A 17,101-nucleotide genomic window follows, 5' to 3' on the forward strand; every position below is an offset into this window, starting at 1 on the left:
ATAGAAGTAAGTTGAAAATTATAAATATATATTAAAAATAAAATATAAATTTATAATATTACCCATTAAAAAAATAAAATTATAAAAGTCTTTTCAAGCTAAAACCAAATTCTCATTCTCTAATTTTACCACCTAAACATTAAAACCTTAAAAATTCATAACAAATAATGTCATTCCCAATCCCTACCTCTATTCCCAAGCGCACTTTACTAAACATAAAATTTTGTGAATTTTAAGAATTAAATTCTCATTCCCATATCCTAAAAACCCCTAAGTTTTAAGATAAATTAAAGTTTGGAACTTTAGGTGAATTAAATGTGGATGGAAGTATAAAATAACATTTGACAACAATTTCATCATCCTTTTCCCAACAAACCCATAAAATTTTCAATCCAAATTCCAGTGTAAATACTCATAAACCCTAGACAAAGAATTAAGCTTTTGTACTTTCAGTTCAAATATGGGTTTTTCGAATAATAGCGTATGCTTCTTCAAAGTGTTCCAACCTCAATTTTCCTCTGAATCTTTGGTATGTTGTTTTTAAACTTTACCAATTATTTTCTGTTCCTTCCCCTGTTTGCTTTCTTCATTAAGAAAATAAATTAGCAATTAATTGTGCATAAATTTTGGTTATCATCAATAATTCCCCACAAAATAATGTAATTTTGTTGATTTTCTGCATTGTTGATGTGGGTTTAATTTTCTGTTCATTAAAAAAAACGAAATTGTGTTCGTTAAAAATTGTTCTTTGATAATTGTCATGATTTTGTTGATGTACCCTATGGTCTTGATTTTGATTAAATTATTTTAGGGTTCATAATGAATTTTTTTTTATTTAGAAGAAAAGAATCGAATTATGACAAAAAATTAATGCTTGCAGATGATCCCACCCGCATTTGCAGAGAAGGTAAGTGGAAAATTACCCAACAGAGTTTTTCTAAAAGGTTACAAGGTTTGGCTGGTAAATGTAGGTAAAATTGGAGATCGTTTACATTTTCTAGGAGGCTGGTCTAAGTTTGTTTCTGAGAATTTCATTGAACATGGAGATTTTATGGTTTTTAAGTATCATAGTAAACGGTTTTTTGATGTTACTTTGCTTGGGAGAAATGGTTGCCAAAAAGTACAAGTTAATGGTAATGAGAATGAAAAACAAATGGAAGTTGATGATGGGAAGAATGATGAACAAATAGAGGATGTAGATGTAAATGTGGATGTGGATGTGGATGTCACTATACTTGAGAGAAATGGTTGCATAAAAGTACTAGTAGATAGTGGTAAGGAGGAGGAAGAACAAGTAGATGTTGATGTGGATGATGATGATGATGATGATGATGATGATGATGATATGTATGAGGTTGGTGATGATGATGATGATGATGATGATGATGATATGTATGAGGTTGGTGATGATGATGATGATGATGATGATGAGTATGAAAAAAGGAACAAGAGAAAGCTTAACAAGATTTCATCCATAAAAAAATGTAAGCTACTTTTATTCTTTAGTTATCCTTGATCAATTTTCTCCTTGTTTGTCATATGGGGTTACTAGTAATAATTTCATATAACATATGTAATTATTTGTCATTGTTTATTCTAAAAAGACAAATTCAAGTCTACTTTTATCTCAATCTACTAGATTGCTCGGGGGTGTAATCGGACATGATGGTTGCAATCAAGGTCAATCAGAAACAACATCTTTGTAATTACAAGGATAAAATTGCGTACATCAGTCCCATCCGATCCTTACTAGGTGGGGGTGGGACTGCGGGAGTCATTTGGTTTTGGGGTAATGACTAATAGCATGTTATAGGGAGTGGAACAACCCTTAATTCTTAAAAACACAACATTATAGTCCTAAGATAGCCCTTTGCACATGGATTTCTTGTAGGATTATATATGTTGGCTTGTAATTTTCTTTTCCCATTTCCCCAGCTTCAGCTTCCAAGAACAATGGATACGTTGACAAGGATGAACATGACTATAATGATGAAAGGCCTCCGAAAAAATCGAGGAATGTTTTGCCTAAGAAAAATGGTAAGCAATGTCTACTTGGTTATACTAAAACCATCGAGTGTTTTTTTCTTCTCTGTTATTGAACTTTACAAAGTAAGTACTACTACTATATATTGCAGGGAAAGGTGAACGATGGAAAAAATTGATGGAGTATCTGCCGGAGAAGAATCCATTTTTTATCACAGGAATCGTGAAATCTGATTACGACAGAGATAGACTAGTAAATTCCTTCACTTATGCTATGATTTGAACCGATTATCTTAATGTCTTTGGTTGATGTAAATAATGACCGTTCTTTTTTCTCGAACTATAGCATATACCAACGACTTTTATGGTCGAGTCCAAACTCAAGTTTGAAGACGAGATTGTGCTACAAGACCCAGAAGGAAGAAAGTGGGGTGGAAATAGAAATTTACAGCAAAATGGGTCAGTCTGGATCCAAGGAGGATGGACGAACTTATGTGATGCCAATGGCGTTACAGAAGATGACACCGTCATCTGTGAGCTTCTGCCTCAAAAGGGAAAAACTCGCAAAGTCATTAAGGTTCAGATAATTAGATCTTCAACTGAATAAACTGTCAAAGGCAAATGATTTACCTAGGAATTCTTGTTGATTAGTTTCACAAGTATTGTTTTAGATTTAGCATTCTTTTCCATTAATTCTTTTTTATTTCATACTTAATCACAGTTTGGAGGAATTATTGTATCTTTGTACAGGTAATACGATTTTTAATCAGATTTCTGCTAGTACATATGGTTCTCATTTGGGTAATCTTTCACTCGACCTGAGATCAAATCAGATCAGATTTTTTCGTCTTTGATAGACTAACAGGTACTCAAAGCTTAATCGACGTGAACTATTGTAAATTCAAGTAAAATCATGCTCGTGAGAGGGAATACTTTGAGTTCAATTTACGGATTTTTTCTTCCGTCCTGATGAGTTTGCGTATGTTTCCGTAGTAGACACGAGTATTTTTTACAAGATGAAATGATACAGACAGGAATATTTGGAATCTTGCACTAAGAAAAGTCATTAGCACTTGATACTACATACATGTACTTTCAACTTGCTGACAACTAGCAAAATTGCTGCTAGAATGAGTCCAATGGACCCTTTGAAAATGTAGTTTGGCATTTTCCAACTAAGCCAGCAAAAGGACTAAAAGACCCATGCTAAGAGTTTATATCCATGTCACATAATGCTGTGCATGTTCTCTATTTAAATTATGTTCCCTATATTTTTCTCCTATTTACACAAATTTTTGTAAGTGACGGTCTCTTTAAGAGACCATCTTTAATTGTGCCAGTCCATTATATATTTTCAAAATATTGTAAATAGGCATTAAAAATGATATAAGTAGACATTTAAGATATTAAAAGTATACATTAAGGATAATATAAATAGGCATTAAGAATACGATAAGCAGATATTAATCTTTAATGAGTTGAACTTAAAATATTAAACCTATATAAAATGAACATTAGGGAGAAAAAAATTGTGCTTTAAGACCCTCGTGGAAAATTTTATCAATCAACATGGGACCCACTGTGAATCACATACAGCTAATAAAAAAAGAAAATTAGAACTTAGTACCATGAATACCTTTCTTATGCATAAAAAATCTTGTTCTAAATCATGAACACATCCAATTTGATCTTATAATACTTTCAAACAGCAATAATCCCCTGTATGTTTAGTTGTTTCAAATCAGTATTCACTCCTACTTATCATGTGGGTCAAGACTCCATAGCAATTCTTGTGAGTCTGAATATTCCTACTTTGCAGAAAGAAAATCCCTAGATTCTAGAAAACTTTTCTGTACCAAACTGATATTTGGGTCTCTGAATAAAAACCCAAATGGCAGACGCAAAGATCATCTTCAAGTTCATTGCTTATGCCCTCCTATTCATCCCTGTCTTTCTTTTTCTTCTTTTCCTAGGGTTTGCCAAGAGTGAGCTCAATCTCTATCTTCTTATTATTTCTTCAGATTTGATTTCATTTGATTTTATTTGATTGACAAACCCCATCTAAATGGGACCCACTTTGTGTTGCAGGTGCAATATTCTGCCCCTTTGTGTTTTTAGTGATAGCTTTTGGAGACACTGGTGTTGTAATTGGATTATGGCCTTGTCATCTTTTTTACAGTATTTATTGTATAATCAGGTAATTAATTTTTCTATTCCTAATTTGAATTAGGGTTTAATTAGTGGGCAATTTACAAGATCTGAATTTTCTTTATTTATTCAAATTATGTTTGGTAAAAAGATGAAAACTTTAGTATTTTGAGTTATTCTAGTTTGGGATTGTGGTTTGCAGGACAAAGAAATTTGGGCCATTTATGAAGTGTTTGTTAATTCTGTTATCTCCTATACCAATTGCTATATGGACTGTAGTTGGGGTAGTGGGAAGTGTAATAATGGCAATTTATTATGCTTTTATTTGGCCTGTTATGGAAACTTTTAAGCCAGTTAGTGAGGAAGGATTATCAGTTCCAAGGAAGCTGTTCAGATGCTTAACGGTACAATTACTATTTTTAGAATTTATAGATGACATTCATATAAATCTATGCCTTTTGATTTGGGGGCTATATGCTGAATTGCTGATAGATGAGTATGTTTATGTTAGGATGGAACTTGGAGTAATGTATGGGGAGCGTGCACGATTGTGCGTGATTTTGCAGATTTCTCGTTCCATTCTTATTTCTCGGTGATGGATGGATTGCTCGAGTCGAAGGGAGATAATCCCGTTGAACTCAAGTATGTTTCTTCTCCCTGGAATTTGTGAAACTTTAGGCTTTTGATGAATTGAACAGAATTGAATTGTAGATGTTCACAACTGCTGTCTGGTTGATTAGTTCTATAGTTTGTGACCTTTTTACGAAATGAAAGAATTTGGACCTCATAATGGTGAATAAGAAGGTAGATAAAGAAAAAAAAACTGAGCACAAGAAAGGAGGAATAAAACAAACCGAGCAAGAAAACAAACAAGGAATAACACGTTTTAATGGTGTCTTAGACAACTCCCCTCTAATAGGATTTTATTTATTAACTATTTAACAATATGTTGATGTAACATCACTCACAAGCTTGAACTCACTTTCTAGAACTCAAAGTTTTCTTCTTTAATGGAGCTCACACACTAGTATTTGAAAGACACTCAAAGGCTCTCCAAATCTCTCTCTCTTTCTATGTATTAGCCACCATACAACCCTAATGCTTCATTTAACCCACGGAATCAGCATAAGAATATTCCCCTATAAGACAATACGTGTCCCATTAAAATCAGCAATAGAAAAAATATCGCCAGAGGCCACTGTTCTGACTCGAAGAAGCCAAGCAACTGCTCAAACAAGCAGCCTTTGTACAAGGCTACTGTTGGCTGTTGGCTGTTGGCTGCTGCCGGCAGGTCGTGGAAGCCATGACTCTCTTCTCCTTGCTTCTTTCAATCCTTCAATCCGTGTCCTAAACCTCAATTGCTCAGGCCCCAATGCAAACCCGTGATCTCCGTCCAATGTACATGATGTGAGATTGTGAACTATAATGTGATCAAAGTCACCCTCTATACTTGGCGATTTGGCTCATGCAATAAGATTTTATATGTATACTAGCACACAGGATTGCAGAAAGGAGACTGATGAAGTATATATAATATTAAACAACTATCTTTCGTGATAATATTATGATACTCCAGTTCTTTGATCATTTCAATAAACTTTGGATTAGGAGAATCCAATTATGTGAATGTGGCTTGTATCAAAGTAACCTTAATCCAAAAACATGCCCAAATTCCAAATGCAGGATCTAAATATGCAGCCTTACCTAAATACCTATTTGTGATGATATGGCATGTTCCATATATACAACAATGCCTTAATCTGAACATATGGGTTCAGCTAAAAGAACCAACCAAAGAAACATGAGGGATTGTTCGTATACTTTTTTCGACTCTATTCAATACTAATGTACAACTAAGAAAATCTATTTTGATGTGCAGTCAGGTCCTGAATTTCCTTCATCCATCTTAGCATATCTTATAGAAACTTATTATTCACTTTACAGATACATCGTACTTAAACATTTAAAAGATTTCACATTACTCAGAAAACATTATAAGTTCATTTCGTTACCGCAATGTCATCAAGAGATTCCCACCTGAAGTGGGGTTTGGTGAGGTCGGATGTACGCGACTAACTTTTGTTAGTAATAACAAGGATGTTCTTTACGATTGACACTTGGTAGTAAACACCATCTGCAACTTCACATTAAAAGTGCATGTGATTTGATGAGTCATTTTAATATAGTTCATTATAATCCGAGACCAAAGAGCCAAAAATAACAAAAACTGACTAGTTGCCAAAGAAAATACCAACCATACCAAAACTAAAGACTAAGACAAATTAGTGTCATAAATGACAGTCATCAACAACACAAGTATGTGATAAGTATGCAACCAACAACATGAAATTTTACTCCAGATTCTTCTTCATTCTAAACATTATTAACATCTGGTATATTTCATATTTATATAATTCACCTCTTAGAATTTCTTATATCTTGAGGACTAAAAATTCGCGTTATGTGTAGGGTTTTGCAAATTCCTGGGTGTATTTTATGTGCTGCTCTTGGACTCGTGGTGGATGTGATTTTTATTCCACTGATCACACTTTACAAGTCCCCAGTTTTACTCTTTAAAGGATGGCATCGACTGTTCGAAGATCTTGTGGGCAGAGAAGGACCCTTCCTTGAAACAGTCTGTGTCCCCTTCGCAGGACTCCTAATTCTCTTGTGGCCGGCTGCTGTCCTAGTGGCTATCATTTGTGGTGTCCTTTCAAGTATTGGATTTGGGTGCTACGCTGCTGTGAATGCGTATCAGGTACTCATTTGTCTTGCTTCCGTCAAATTGTATGTGTACTGTATACAGAGGAGACATTATCGATCGATCCCTTCATATAATTGATAGTATGTGATTAGAATGATTGCCAATAACGTGTACATTTGGCGTGTAGGAAGAATCTACCAAGAAAGGATTGCTATATGTCGTAGCATCAGTAGCCATTTTCGATGAGTACACAAATGACCTTCTTTACTTGAGAGAAGGATCTTGCTTTCCGAGGTATATTTTGGTTTTACAAAATTGCCGAATTATACAACCCATTTGTTCTGATTTATAATGTTAGACGTGTTCTTTTCAACTCGCAAAAATGTGAGTAAATACAAAATCTGATTATTAAGTCGGTTCTAACAAATGACTGCCTATAAGAAACGAATAAAAAATCACAGGTCTTTTATACTCCTAATCAAGGTTATGATCCTACCACCTAAATTCTTGAGTTAAGTAGGATCGCACGATTCTACCACATCAAGATCCTACCTACGATCCGAAATTGTAGATCAGAATCGGGATTCTGATAACTATGCTCCTAATTAGTAAATTTCGTTTAAATCATTAAAATTCAGTTTACTTAAGTAAAAATCAGGCTGAAGGGTGGCTCTCAAACATCAATAAAATCGAAGTTATGACTATTATCCTTTTGGGCAGCCAGACCTAAGTATCGAAAGGAAGCGACTTCCAGTTTTTCTTTGCTTCCCGTGAAAGGATTGCATGAACAAATCGATGGTGTTTACACTAAGGAGCCTCTTCTTAGAACTACTTCAGAAAAGAAGAAAACATTAAATGCAATGCTGGTAAGTGTTTGATTTCCCGGTTTCCTGAATCAAGGATAAGCTACTACAATTGATATGATTTAACTGTTGATGTATAACACAGATATGGGACGATTTCTATAGAGCTTGTGAGCAGGCTGGAAAAGAGCTACTCAAAAAGGGAGCTATCACAACTACTGATCTTAATACGTGGCAACAGTCAAATAACAAGATAGTGAGTTTAGGACTTCCTGCTTACGTATTTGTGGATTGCTTTCTCCGCTCGATCAAGAGTGGATCGACTGGATTTGCTATGAGTAAGAGCTTTACTCCGTCCTCTCTTTAAACTAAATATTTAAAATCATCTTAAGCAGTGGCGGATATTAGGCCGAAATTAGAACTTAAGAGGGGCAAAATTATTATCGAAACCAAAACTAGGGGGGCCAAAACTCGAACTTCCATCCTATTGTACATATCAGACGATATTTTAGTTCATGAAATGACCCAAAAAAATTTCATGCGGGTGAAGCTGTAATACTCCAGATTTAGCTTGATAAAGGATTGATAGACTACTCATATCAACAAGGTGCATCTTTTTTTCTAGGGAGCCCATTTGCTAAGAACTCCACAGTTAAGCGTGCTTGGTGGGGAGCAATCTTAGGATGGGTAACCTCCTGGGAACACTGCAGTTAAGCGTGCTTGGTGGGGAGCAATCTTAGGATGGGTAACCTCCTGGGAAGTGTTCCCGGATGCGCGCAAGTGAGGCCAAAGTGCGCTGGAAAGAGTTGTGTTGGTTTGTACACTCTCCATGAGTAGTCACCAGCGGTCCGAGGGGCCGGGGTGTTACAGAAGCCCCTTTAGGCCCTATCAAAAGATCCGTCATTGATCTTATTCCCTTCTCAAAAATTTTTCAGGTAACAATGTGGAATTAACGAGTCTGAATAGGCCCGAGGGAAGGGTGTTTGATTGGTTATTTGAGCCGATGAGCATCATGAAAGAGCAGCTTAGAAGCCTAAAATTGGTTGAATCCGAAGAGTTATATCTCTATAAGCTGTGTCTTTATGGTGGAGATACGACAAGGATGGAAGCTTGGGACAATGGCGGCATACCCCCACGTGAAGAGATCAGGAGAGCTCAATTAGAGGGAATTAGTAGACGGTAACTCCTAATACAGATTCAAATTTTATATGCATCACAAGTTCAATGAGGTTATAACTTCACTTTCTTCATAATATAGCTCAAATTTGATGTTATGGTGTGGGATTTTCAGGCTGCTGGGCTTCTGTCTGACAATCTCAAGACTGCCAACATCTCGACGAAGATTCAGTCAAGTTGTTAAGGAAATTGCACAAGAATCAGATCAAAGATCACTTTCTTTTGGAGCAGCCGCAGTATGAGATTATCTTGGCATCCAACTGCTTCCTACAAATTCTTGATAAAGCTTCAATAGAATGCGCTGGAGGGCGATCATTTTTCACCACATTGTTTTCGACATCTGCTTGTTGTATAATTTAACTGTAATAGACTAATAGTAGGAATATAACCATCACAAAATCAGTGTGTACTTGTGGAATATCCCACAGTTTTGTTCTAAATATATGGGGTGTTTGGCAAATTGACTTATTGAATAATTTTAGCTTATATAAATAGAGAGGTTGAGTAGTCAAACCAACTAATGACAATGTTTGGTAAACTAGCTGGTTGATACATCTGCTTATAGCAACAACTCAAAATCAGCTGGTCAAACCAGTTAAATCAGCCACTGTAATCAACTATCAGCTATTTGCCAAATAGTCGATAATTCTTTATACCCGCTTGTCTCTTTTGAATGTTTAACTGTTAAATAGACAAACAAGTTTTCATTCTTACATTATTCTAAAGTAATTAGGTGCAGAAAAGCTTCAAGGTATGTTTAAAGCTCAATAGGTTGCTTGAAGGAATCATTAGTTACAAGAGAATCAGATCTCCGAATCTGAAGCTGTTCATATGCAGTCAATTGCCAAACCCTTGGAGTCCCTTTCCTGGCAAGAATCATGCAAGAAAATCCCATAAACATAAAAATCACGGCAAGCACCCAACTAAACTGCAAATTAGCCAGTGCTCGCGCTCTAAAATCAGCCTCGAGGGAGCTACATATGACTGCTCCGAGCACCATCGTACCATTGTTTAATCCACCTGTCTGTTTAAAACAACCTTTCGGAACAAACTTGGGAACCCATAGCATAAATCCCATGTTAATAAACCAACATCCTTGAAAAACCACAGAAGCCGAAAGTACAAGTGCTGCAGGGAAACAGGCAGGAAAGACGGTAACAGCTACAGAAGTAAGGAACGACACTAACACGATGAGCTGCAGCAATCCATGGTATTGGCCTTCGAGACCAATATGATCAGTCGAGTGAAAATGAAGCAGAAAAAGTTCTTGACCAAAAACCGATGCAACCATGATTCCGATAAGACTAGAAACCGAGTCAGATATTTGAGTGAACTCAGCAAATAACGCAAAACTTGTGAAGATCGCTAGGTGGAGGAACATGGTTGCGTGCTCAAAATTATCGAGCTTGAAAGCAAGATGGAAACGAGGGTAGTCGAGGAGTTGAAGGATGATTGCTAAGATAGAAAAGGACAGAATGAGTATGAGCTCCAACTCTTTAGGAAACAAGAGAGAATTGTTAAAGGGGTACCAAAATTTGGTGATAAAATTTGAAGGGCCTTTAAGGTAGTAGGATTTGATGGTGTTGATTGTGTGCCATATACCAAGAATTGTCAGAGCCAAACCAGGTATAAAATGCCCTAGAAAAATTCCCATTTTTATTTAATTTCTCTCTTTTGGGTGTTTTAATTGATTGTTGCTATAACATTTATGTTGGTTTATTCAATAATACATAGATATATAAACATATGAATCAAGCTAAAATGAGTTATTGTGTTTCTGTTACATCGGAAGATGGTGGTGCAGTGCATGGTGCATGGTGCATAGATTTTCCACAAAGTTGAAAAGATATCCCATTAAATTGGCACCTTTTTGAAGTTTCCATTGAGGGGAAAAAAGTAAATATCCATGGTTAATAGAGAAGATCAGTCAACATAAAAAAGTACTTAGACACGTATTCGTGTTTTAGACTTTTGATAGTTTCTATCCTCTTTACTTTTTTACTTTAATTATATGTTCAATTTCTTAGTTTCCTTTATGTGATACTCTTTTGCCTTTATTATTATGGCTCAATTACAATTTTAATGAGATTTGTTTGTTGTAGGTGTTTTTCCAGGTGAGATGTACACCACTCACATTTCTCTTTGTAGGGCCCATTTTTTTGGGATTATTTGAGTGCGCGCAGTCCTCTTTGTTCTTTTCTAGGAGGGATACAAGTATGGTATGTCTGCAAAAGTTCTTTCGTTTCGGAGTATCAGTTGAAAATAACTTCTTATTTATTACTAATAACAGTAATGGTTGTGTAAGTTCCACCTTGGAAACCCTGCTTAGCTGGTTGAATTAGAGTTCAATCATTTAAGAGCTCTTCATTTGGTTAAATAGCAAAAGACAGACTTAGCAAGGTGATACTATTAGGATGATGAAAGGTTTGTCAATTCCCCACCTTCTTGATTTCTTGTGACATTTGATGGAAGATGACATGGCTATTATAGAAAATGGTGTTAAAAAGGAAATGCTTAAGAAAAGAAACACAATTGTCACCCACTTTAAGAGGTCTTGAGCAATTGGTGTAGCAAGTAGCAACAAAAAATATTTGTAGTAAATTCATCAAGTTCCTAGGATTATCTAGTCAATATTACTTATTCCAAACAATGTATTTGACAATTAGTTATTTGGTTTAATTAGGTTGTTAAAATAGTTAATATTTAAATGAGAAAATCATTGTCTTTATCTCAACACAAAAGACAATGAAAAAAAGAAAAAGAAAAAAGATGCGGGACTTAAATTAATTTGTGAGAGAATCTTTTTTGAAAAAAAAACAATTAGTAGTTATAACATGAATCAATCGTTGCAGTATAAATTTCGGGGAGGACATATTACTTTATTTATACCTAAAGTTTTTATTTTATACATTTCGATTAAACAGTTAAAAACGTATATGTTATCTAACTTTTTGTCATTTTATTTCATTTTACAAAAAGTGTTTTTTTTATTTAGGTCTTATTCTCTTCAATCTTCGCTATACTTTATAATTGAATTGAATTTATATTTTCCTAAGGTGTGTGTTCTTCAACTTATGTTTTTAAAACTTAACTTATTTTTGTTGAATTTAATTTGTTTCTACTTAATTTAACGTAGAAATTTTATTAAGATGAAATAAATTCATTAAAAATTTAAAGTGCAATAAAGAAAAAAACATAAATCCCTAAAAATAAATCTCGATAGTTAAATCAGTTTCGGTTTATTTCGGTTCATTTCGGTTCATTTAATTAAAATAACTTCAATTATGATTAGTATAATCAAATTCAACAAGTAAAAATGAGTTTTAATAGTTGAATCAGACGAAACAATGGAGAGGTTTACCCCTGGCCCTAAATCCTCCGGCCATACTTATTTCTCCTCAACAACACATATCAAACTTCTCCTTCATGACATCAACCCTCTTTCAACAATGAAGTTTCGCCATTTTCGCCAGCATTCCAACTTCTCTTCTCTCTCATCCGCCTTCTCAAATCACCCAAAAACACCTCTATTTCCATCTTCAGCCACTCCTCAACAAAAGTTACAAACTTCAATCTTAAACTCTCAATGGCATTTCATCAAACACGTTATACCCACTCTAACCCCTGCTATTATCTCCGATACCCTTCTCAATCTCCGCTCAAAACCCATCCAAGTTTCCAAATTTCTCGAACAAATCGATCCAACCCACTTAGATATTGACTCTCTTTCCCTATCTTTTGCAATTATTTCCGTCAATTCATCGCCTAAACCAGCTTTACAGCTTGCAAAGCGTTTAATTACCAATAGGTTAGTAACTAATTCTGAATTTTTAATGAATTTGAAGCAAGCCCATGAAACATTAAATCTTGATGACAACATTTCTTTCGATCTTTGGATAAGGAGTTTATGTCAATTGAAGAAAGCCGAGGAAGCTTTTAAGTGTTTTAAGATTGTAAAAGAGATGGGGGTTTTACCAAAAGTTGAAACATGTAATGATATGTTGAGTTTGTTTGTTAGATTGAATTCTACTAAATTGGCTTGGGTTTTGTATACTGAAATGTTTAGGTTGAAAATTAGTTCTAATTCTCATACTTTTAACATTATGATTAATGTGCTTTGTAAAGAAGGGAAGTTTAATAGGGCTTTAGAATTTCTTGATTTAATGGAGGTTGCAGGTTTTATGCCTAATGTCGTGACATATAATACTATTATTAATGGGTATTGTTCAAGAGGTAAATTTGAAAGTGCAAAGATTGTATTTAAGATGATGAAACTTAGGGGAGTATATCCAGATTCTTACACATATGGTTCAATTATTAATGGGTTCTGTAAGGAAGGAAGGCTTGATGAAGCTGAGAAATTTTTTGATGAAATGGTGAAAAATGGTTTGTTACCTTCTGCTATAACTTTCAATTCTTTGATTGATGGTTATTGCAATAAAGGGGAGTTAGATAAGGCTTTAGGTTATAGAGATGAGATGATTAAGAAGGGTATAGAACCGACTTTGTCGACGTACAATATGTTGATACATTCATTGTTTATGGAAGGTAAGGATGCTGATGCTGATAGCTTGATAAAGGAGATGGAAGAAAAGGGTTTGAAGAAGGATGATGTTACATTTAACATTTTGATCAATGGATATTGCCAAGGTGGGGATGTAAAGAAGGCGTTCGAGCTTCTCGATGATATGTTAGTTGAAGGGATTGAACCTACTAGGGTTACATATACATCTCTTATCTATGTGTTGAGCAAATCTAGGAGGATGAAGGAGGCAGTTGATCTGTTCGAGAAGGTAACACGAAATGGTGTGATACCGGACCTTGTGATGTTCAATGCTCTTATAAATGGGCATTGTGCTAATGGGAATGTGGAGAAAGCTTTCTTAATCTTGAGAGAGATGGATAGAAGAAAGGTTCGGCCTGATGAAGTCACATACAACACACTAATGCAGGGTCTTTGTCGAGATGGTAAGGTCAAAGAAGCAAGGAAGCTTCTTGATGAGATGAAGGGAAGAGGGATTGTACCTGATCATATCAGTTATAACACTCTGATTAGTGGGTATAGCAAGAGAGGCGATATGAAGGATGCGTTTAAGATTCGAGATGAGATGTTTGATGTAGGGTTTAATCCTACTTTTCTTACATACAATGCTTTGATTAAAGGGTTGTGTAAGAACAAGGAAGGTGCTCTTGCTGAAGAGCTTCTGAAAGAAATGGCTGAAAGAGGCATTAGTCCTGATGACAGCACGTATATTTCGTTGATCGAAGCTATGGGCGATGCTAAAGAACACATCGAAAATAGCATGTCTAATGAGTGATTCTATAGAAACAATAGCTTTCAGATTATCATGTGATATGTGTTCGGAAATTTGTGATGAATAAACATGATGCATCCGAATTCTTTCTCTTGATGCAGTTCTAAAATGTTTGCAGCAGACAATTTTAGCTTATTTTAAAATGAGCAAAGGGTTTGATGGTCAAACCATCTAATACTAGTGTTATTAAATTAACCGGTTAAAATAATTTATTGTTCTGAATGTTGTTTTTTGAACAAGCTGTTCATTGTGACGGGTGCAAAATTAGTTGGTCAAACCAGATCAAACCAGGCAATAAAATCAATTGGTCAAATCAGCCAATGTAATCAACTATCAGCTATTTGACAAAAACTCCATCTGTTCTGACTCCTTATTCATGGGCTGAAGGAGAAACACTGAACTCCTTGAACACAAGGGTCAAGGTAGATTGAACACTAACATAATTAGGGTAACTTAATGACAAGTAACTCTAACATTTGTAGGTAGTTGTAGCTAAGTAAAAGTCATATATTTTTGATTCATACTCCTATTTTAGTGTGAATTAATCTAATAATAGCAAATAATTTATAATGATGCTTGATTGTACTTGTTAAGTAAATATATTTATTATTTTAATATCTTTTAAGGTTAGTCTATATTAAAATAGTGTAGAATAAATCCATATAAGACTTTTTGGGAAGCTTAAGAGTTTAAAGTATTTGTCAATTTAGTTTATTTCAAGTATATATGAATAATGTTTAATTATTAGAGTTATTTTATATTGAAAACTTAAATATAAAAAATTTAACAAAATTCTTACTTCAATAAAAAACCTTCGTCTAGAAAGTAAATAAATAAATTATTGTTAAGTTGAGAATGAAAAGCTCACGTGAAAAATGAACATATCAATTCTAACTCTCAATTTCTTTTGTTGATGAAATTTGTAGAAATTGAGGTTAGGGAGCCAAGTGTAGCAACAAATTAAAGTTAATTGAGAGTTAATTCAATTTCAATGATGAAATTCTAACCATATATTAAATAAGGTTTTTTAATAAAGTTTTTTTAGTTTTAGCATTTGAGTTAGTATATAAACTCTTATCTTTTTATGTTTGAATTATTAATTAAATTATTTTTTATGATTTTATTAATAAAAGTTTAAGATAATTTGTTAAAATATTTCCTATAAAATGTGTGTAAATTAGCTTTACTAATCGGATAATATATTTTTAAAATTTATATATTACTTTTTTGTAGTTAAGCTATTATACAAACATAATAGAAGTAAAAGAATGTTTTTCTAAATTCAAAAATCATAACCGAACAAAATTATTTGAAATTCAAACACCAGTTTTCAAAGCTTTGGTCAAGCATTTAAAACTGGATCATAGACGAAAACTTTATAGATTAATATTTTCTTCTTTTTCTAATATTCTTTTCGTTTGGAAAATTCCACTTAAAAAGAGAGAAATTTAATTATGTAGTGTTTGGTAATAAGTATTTTTTTAAAATTATAGATTTAAATTATGAAATCATAAATGAAAAATTTGAGAATGACTAACTTTAACAACTTTAAAGTTAGTCAATTTCCAAATTTGAAAATTTTTTATTTGTCAAATAATAAATGTGAGTCAATTTCAATTTTCAAATTTCTAAATGAAATCATTATTCCCAAACATGACATTAAGATTTTTGAGACATATTTAGAAGATAAAATATATACATGTGAGATTTCATTAGATTCGTTGTATACTTTTTTATTATGTATTTTTTATAATTTTTTATTATTAAAGATAATAAGATTTAAAATTTACTTTAAAAACTGAATAAAAAATAAATGAGAAAGAAAAAAGAGAGAGAAGTGTTATACTAATGGATATTTTAAGGGCTTGCAAATTTTTTAGTTTTCAACAGCAAGAAGGGGACGCAACCGAGAAATCACAAGTGTAACCTAAGCAAAGAATTCTGTAAGCACTTCATCAGTCTCTAATAATCTTAATATTGTTACTCATTGTTATTAGTGAGAGTTTTGTTTTATGTAAAACCTCGTGTCTAACACTTTTTAAAGTGTTAAATTGTTTTTTTTTTTTTTTTTTTAAAGTGTTAGGTTTGTCTTTAAATTTTTTTAAAAAAATTGTTAGATTGTTCTTTATGAGTAGAAGATAGTAAGTACTTTTAGGATTAAAGTAAGATTCAAATGAGTTTAAGAAAAATGTTTGAATTCAAGAGAACTCTAGACAGAAATTAGGTTATTTATAACTGACCTCGTGAACAAATTTGAATTCAACATAAATATTTTTTTTTATTTTCAGTTTGTATACATTTTACTACTGATAGGATTTCTTCAAAACAACCTTTACAATAATTATATCGTAATGCAGATCATTCATAGTTAATGGTCCCAAAAATTAGTTTTAAGAGCCAAAGGTTCAACTGAAAAAATACATACACAATGCAGCAACACCATGAATATCATGCTAGATTGCTAAATTAGATGTGGGGACGGGTACTCAATATAAACTCATGATAGGAGAATATGGTATTGACGACTTCTATCCAGAGTCTTCTTGACATGGTGGTCAAGGAAGCTGGTTTTGTGGTGAAAGTGATGGTGCAAAGACACGTATAATATCATTGGAGGAGAGGACACGAGTGATCTAGTCCTCCTATTGCAGACGAAGTACTTGAATTGAATTTTCACCTAACCCTTCCATTCCCTTAGCCTTTCTTTTAACTAAAAAAAATTAGGATTTAACTTGACTCAATTTATGTATCGTTCTCATGCTTATTTAGCATTTGTTAGCAATACAATTATCACTAAATTCGGTTGGAAAACAAGAGTAGGATGGGAAGAATCAGGTGGGAAATAGAAAGTAGATTTAGAATAAGCAAAGAGACATTGCACCATTCATTGTGAATGTGGGAACAATCAAAAGGATCTGGTGAGTACTTAAAGGGATTCACTTTGAGGTTCTAAAAAAATTATGACGAGCTCG

General features: G+C 33.7%; 4 protein-coding genes across 4 annotated transcripts; 3 read left to right on the forward strand and 1 right to left on the reverse strand.

Annotated features, from left to right (window-relative positions):
• Positions 1-74: 74 nt before the first annotated feature.
• Positions 75-2,785, forward strand: LOC130818918 (B3 domain-containing protein At5g60142-like). The gene is made up of 5 exons (XM_057685185.1): positions 75-529; positions 881-1,484; positions 1,936-2,037; positions 2,136-2,236; positions 2,330-2,785. Exons 1-5 carry the CDS (start codon positions 461-463, stop codon positions 2,588-2,590), a joined length of 1,137 nt encoding a protein of 378 aa, XP_057541168.1. The 5' UTR covers positions 75-460; the 3' UTR covers positions 2,591-2,785.
• An 824-nt stretch (positions 2,786-3,609) lies between these two features.
• LOC130818908 (uncharacterized membrane protein At3g27390-like) lies at positions 3,610-9,274 on the forward strand. Its single transcript, XM_057685174.1, has 10 exons — positions 3,610-3,968; positions 4,072-4,180; positions 4,334-4,535; positions 4,643-4,773; positions 6,601-6,889; positions 7,023-7,129; positions 7,560-7,701; positions 7,784-7,976; positions 8,574-8,817; positions 8,930-9,274. The coding sequence occupies exons 1-10, from the start codon at positions 3,875-3,877 to the stop codon at positions 9,054-9,056; spliced, it is 1,638 nt and encodes a 545-aa protein (XP_057541157.1). The 5' UTR covers positions 3,610-3,874; the 3' UTR covers positions 9,057-9,274.
• A 14-nt stretch (positions 9,275-9,288) lies between these two features.
• On the reverse strand, positions 9,289-10,540 carry LOC130818922 (uncharacterized). The gene has a single exon (XM_057685200.1). It carries the CDS (start codon positions 10,466-10,468, stop codon positions 9,572-9,574), a length of 897 nt encoding a protein of 298 aa, XP_057541183.1. The 5' UTR covers positions 10,469-10,540; the 3' UTR covers positions 9,289-9,571.
• A 1,600-nt stretch (positions 10,541-12,140) lies between these two features.
• Positions 12,141-14,344, forward strand: LOC130826434 (pentatricopeptide repeat-containing protein At2g15630, mitochondrial). The gene has a single exon (XM_057692025.1). It carries the CDS (start codon positions 12,162-12,164, stop codon positions 14,130-14,132), a length of 1,971 nt encoding a protein of 656 aa, XP_057548008.1. The 5' UTR covers positions 12,141-12,161; the 3' UTR covers positions 14,133-14,344.
• The last annotated feature ends 2,757 nt before the right edge of the window (positions 14,345-17,101 follow it).

Source organism: Amaranthus tricolor, chromosome 1 (assembly GCF_026212465.1).
Source record: "Amaranthus tricolor cultivar Red isolate AtriRed21 chromosome 1, ASM2621246v1, whole genome shotgun sequence".
NCBI lineage: Eukaryota > Viridiplantae > Streptophyta > Magnoliopsida > Caryophyllales > Amaranthaceae > Amaranthus > Amaranthus tricolor.

Excerpts from the sequence above, each read along its gene's own strand:
- LOC130818918 (XM_057685185.1), top strand. The coding sequence starts at position 461 with ATGGGTTTTTCGAATAATAGCGTATGCTTCTTCAAAGTGTTCCAACCT. Across the intron at positions 1,485-1,935 it reads GATTTCATCCATAAAAAAAT|CTTCAGCTTCCAAGAACAAT; the intron begins GTAAGCTACTTT and ends CCATTTCCCCAG. Across the intron at positions 2,038-2,135 it reads TGTTTTGCCTAAGAAAAATG|GGAAAGGTGAACGATGGAAA; the intron begins GTAAGCAATGTC and ends TATATATTGCAG.
- LOC130818908 (XM_057685174.1), top strand. The coding sequence starts at position 3,875 with ATGGCAGACGCAAAGATCATCTTCAAGTTCATTGCTTATGCCCTCCTA. Across the intron at positions 4,774-6,600 it reads GATAATCCCGTTGAACTCAA|GGTTTTGCAAATTCCTGGGT; the intron begins GTATGTTTCTTC and ends CGTTATGTGTAG. Across the intron at positions 6,890-7,022 it reads CTGCTGTGAATGCGTATCAG|GAAGAATCTACCAAGAAAGG; the intron begins GTACTCATTTGT and ends TTTGGCGTGTAG.
- LOC130818922 (XM_057685200.1), bottom strand. The coding sequence starts at position 10,468 with ATGGGAATTTTTCTAGGGCATTTTATACCTGGTTTGGCTCTGACAATT.
- LOC130826434 (XM_057692025.1), top strand. The coding sequence starts at position 12,162 with ATGGAGAGGTTTACCCCTGGCCCTAAATCCTCCGGCCATACTTATTTC.